At 48.8% G+C, this 3,163-nt stretch overlaps 1 protein-coding gene across 1 annotated transcript; it reads left to right on the top strand.

Annotated features, from left to right (window-relative positions):
* The first annotated feature begins 1,265 nt into the window (after nt 1–1,265).
* Nucleotides 1,266–3,163, top strand: MYF6 (myogenic factor 6). Its single transcript, XM_037515244.1, has 3 exons — nt 1,266–1,871; nt 2,185–2,275; nt 2,510–3,163. Exons 1-3 carry the CDS (start codon nt 1,353–1,355, stop codon nt 2,626–2,628), a joined length of 729 nt encoding a protein of 242 aa, XP_037371141.1. The 5' UTR covers nt 1,266–1,352; the 3' UTR covers nt 2,629–3,163.

Raw genomic sequence — 3,163 nt, 5'->3', positions numbered from 1 at the left:
ACAGTTGTGCTTTATTTCTTTCATAAATGATAACCAATGTTCATCAAGCAGTTACTATAAGACTCTATGGTAAACATGCATGATATCATTTGACCAAATTCTCAACAAAATTCTGTAAGGCCACCGCTATGATTTTGAAGACATGGAATGTATTGCACATAAAATAGAAATGAACTTAGCTAGTACTTGAAAGGAGTTCATGGAATCTAGGATCCCTGCACTTTACCCTTGTATTGTACTGCCTGCCCCAAGCATGGAATCATGGGATAGTTGTGATTACAAATTCTATTTCCTTGCTTGCACCCTGTTTGTTACCTTTCTCATCTAAATCCTCTGAAATAAATTATGTGGAGTCAATGCATAGGAAGAATGCAAAGGGTAGCTGTGAGAGCAGAGTGTAGAACAGGCGCCATCACAGAGGCACCTTCAAGTGGGGGCCACATTTGAATCCTGAAATATCAAGTAACTACTGTGTGAGTCTTGCTTCCACTAAAACTATTTTTAAAGAGAAGTTACTGCATGTATGCCATGCCCATGCTCAGTCCCACCCCTTAGTTCATACCTCAAAGGTCCTACTGCTCTACCATGGAGGGGAACAGAATTGAGATTTTGGTTGCCACCACCTTCCTCCCACAAAAAATAGAGAGCCCGGGAAGAAATCTGAGCGCCCTCCAGCCACCCCCTCCAGCTCCCAAATCATCTCACAGCCTTAGTAAAAGAGAGGAAAGAGATTTACCTGCTGCTATTGAGGCTGAAGCCTGACAGTCATGTCTAACCTTTGAAGGACTGTAATGGTTTTAATCACAGGAATAGCATCTTTTTGACAGGCAGGAGAGAGAAAAGAGCTGAACCACTCTGCAAATATTAACCAGGCTATTTTGGAGCAATGGCTATTGCCTTTGAAATCTTTCATCATGGCGCTATACTTAGAATTCAGATGAGCCTGGGGGAGGGGATTGGAGCAGTGTTAATCCCCAGTTGTTTTGAAGTCCTTCTCTAAGCAGGTTAGCACCTAAACTGTCCCAAGTGGAAGCATTCAGTGCTTTCTTTCAATTATGTGATTCTGGGCATTTTGTTTTAACCTGCTCTGCCTATAGGTTGTCACATCATCCTGAGTGTAACACTTCTCAGTTTTCTTTCAAACTAGATGTTCTAGAGATTACTGGCTGTAATCACGTTGGGAGACTGATGCTCCATGACAGCTAAAAGTTGGATTGAGTTTCAGGAGCTACTATATATAAAGCTAGGGCGACTTATGTCACCGCACTAATTAAATGCCATCTGGGTGGTTCCTCTGGGTTTTTTGAGCCCATTACCCAGTTCAGACGGAGTCAGAGGCCAAGGAGGAGAACATGATGATGGACCTTTTTGAAACTGGCTCCTATTTCTTCTACTTGGACGGGGAAAATGTTACCCTGCAGCCGTTAGAAGTGGCAGAGGGCTCGCCTTTGTATCCAGGGAGTGATGGTACCTTGTCCCCCTGCCAGGACCAAATGCCCCCAGAAGCTGGGAGCGACAGCAGCGGAGAGGAACATGTCCTGGCGCCCCCAGGCCTGCAACCTCCCCACTGCCCTGGCCAGTGTCTGATCTGGGCTTGCAAGACTTGCAAGAGAAAATCTGCCCCCACCGACCGTAGGAAAGCAGCCACCTTGCGCGAGAGGAGGCGACTAAAGAAAATCAACGAAGCCTTCGAGGCACTGAAGCGGCGGACTGTGGCCAACCCCAACCAGAGACTGCCCAAGGTGGAGATTCTGAGGAGCGCCATCAGCTACATCGAGCGGCTGCAGGACTTGCTGCACCGGCTGGATCAGCAAGAGAAAATGCAGGAGCTGGGGGTGGACCCCTTCAGTTACAGACCCAAGCAAGAAAATGTAAGCCCAGATGTTGCCGGGACAGGGGAATGCAAAAACTGGTCAGACACTTTCCTTAGGGCCTTAACCTCCAGCTGCTGAGTCTCCTTTCCCGTCCCCCTTCCTCGCCCGCCCCTTCTGCCCCCTCTCTAATGGACCCCCAGTGACCCGTGAAGACGGGGTGCCTGCAACAGGCAGGAAATGTGTACCCGGACGGAGGAAGTAGGGGAGACACCCCTCAAATTCTCCCCCCACCACCACCACCCCCGCCCCATCCCTGCTCCCGTAACCGATGTTTCTTTCCTAATCTTCTCCTGCCTTGGTTTTCTTCCAGCTTGAGGGCGCGGATTTCCTGCGCACCTGCAGCTCCCAGTGGCCAACTGTTTCGGATCATTCCAGGGGGCTCGTGATAACTGCCAAGGAAGGTAAAGTAAAAGAAAGGGGCCATCCCGGGAGGGGGCTGGGCTGCTCGCTCGGGGAGCAAGAGCTTGGAGCAAGCGCCCAGATGCGCCCTGCTGGAAGTGCGCTCCGGGCGCGCGAGGACCGGTCCTCCCGCGCAGCCTAAGAGACCTGGCGCGGGGCACAAAGATGACTCGTTCTTCCTCGGGTGCTATGTTTGTGTGTGTGTGTATGTGTGTGTGTGTGCTTTCTGCGCTCAGGAGGGGCGAGCATTGATTCATCGGCCTCGAGTAGCCTTCGATGCCTTTCTTCCATCGTGGACAGTATTTCCTCGGAGGAACGCAAGCTCCCCTGCGTGGAGGAGGTGGTGGAGAAGTAACCGCGGGCCGGCGCTTGAGACGTTCCCCACGATGCAGGAAGATCCCACCCTCCCTCCGTCGCCTAATCCTTTAGATTAGGTCCCATGACGTTAATACTTAGGAACCCAGACCCAGGGGCTTATGAAAGGGAAGGAGACGTTTTTGCAAAAAACAAAACAAAACAAAACCTTGTGTGCGCTCAGATGAAAAAAAAAAAAAAAAAAAGCCTTTCGGGTTTGGGCTTTTATTTGTGGAACCGCGAGTGGCTTAGGTGCTGCTGCCTTACTTTGTTTTTGTTTGGGTGGTGTCGTAGTACATTTTCTCTTCTGATGAAGATCTTGTTGTGCTTTGTGCAAAAGAAGTTCATTCCTGTCCAAAGCAAAGTGGGAACGCTGAGGGTACATGTTCATGGTATTGAACGTATTTTTGTAAACAATCTTAGTCCTTTCATTTTTTATGTAATCCCAAGAAATATACTGTAAATGTGCAGTGGTGTATTGTATATACAATCTGCGAGGATCCTGCTATTGTAATATTAAAAACAATGTTTCCATA

Source organism: Talpa occidentalis, unplaced genomic scaffold (assembly GCF_014898055.3).
Source record: "Talpa occidentalis isolate TD23 unplaced genomic scaffold, MPIMG_talOcc4v2.1 talOcc4.16, whole genome shotgun sequence".
In the NCBI taxonomy this organism is placed as follows: Eukaryota; Metazoa; Chordata; class Mammalia; order Eulipotyphla; family Talpidae; genus Talpa; species Talpa occidentalis.
This window is presented reverse-complemented; position numbering and strand designations above follow the sequence as displayed.

Excerpts from the sequence above, each read along its gene's own strand:
- MYF6 (XM_037515244.1), top strand. The coding sequence starts at position 1,353 with ATGATGATGGACCTTTTTGAAACTGGCTCCTATTTCTTCTACTTGGAC. Across the intron at positions 1,872-2,184 it reads ACAGACCCAAGCAAGAAAAT|CTTGAGGGCGCGGATTTCCT; the intron begins GTAAGCCCAGAT and ends GTTTTCTTCCAG. Across the intron at positions 2,276-2,509 it reads CGTGATAACTGCCAAGGAAG|GAGGGGCGAGCATTGATTCA; the intron begins GTAAAGTAAAAG and ends TTCTGCGCTCAG.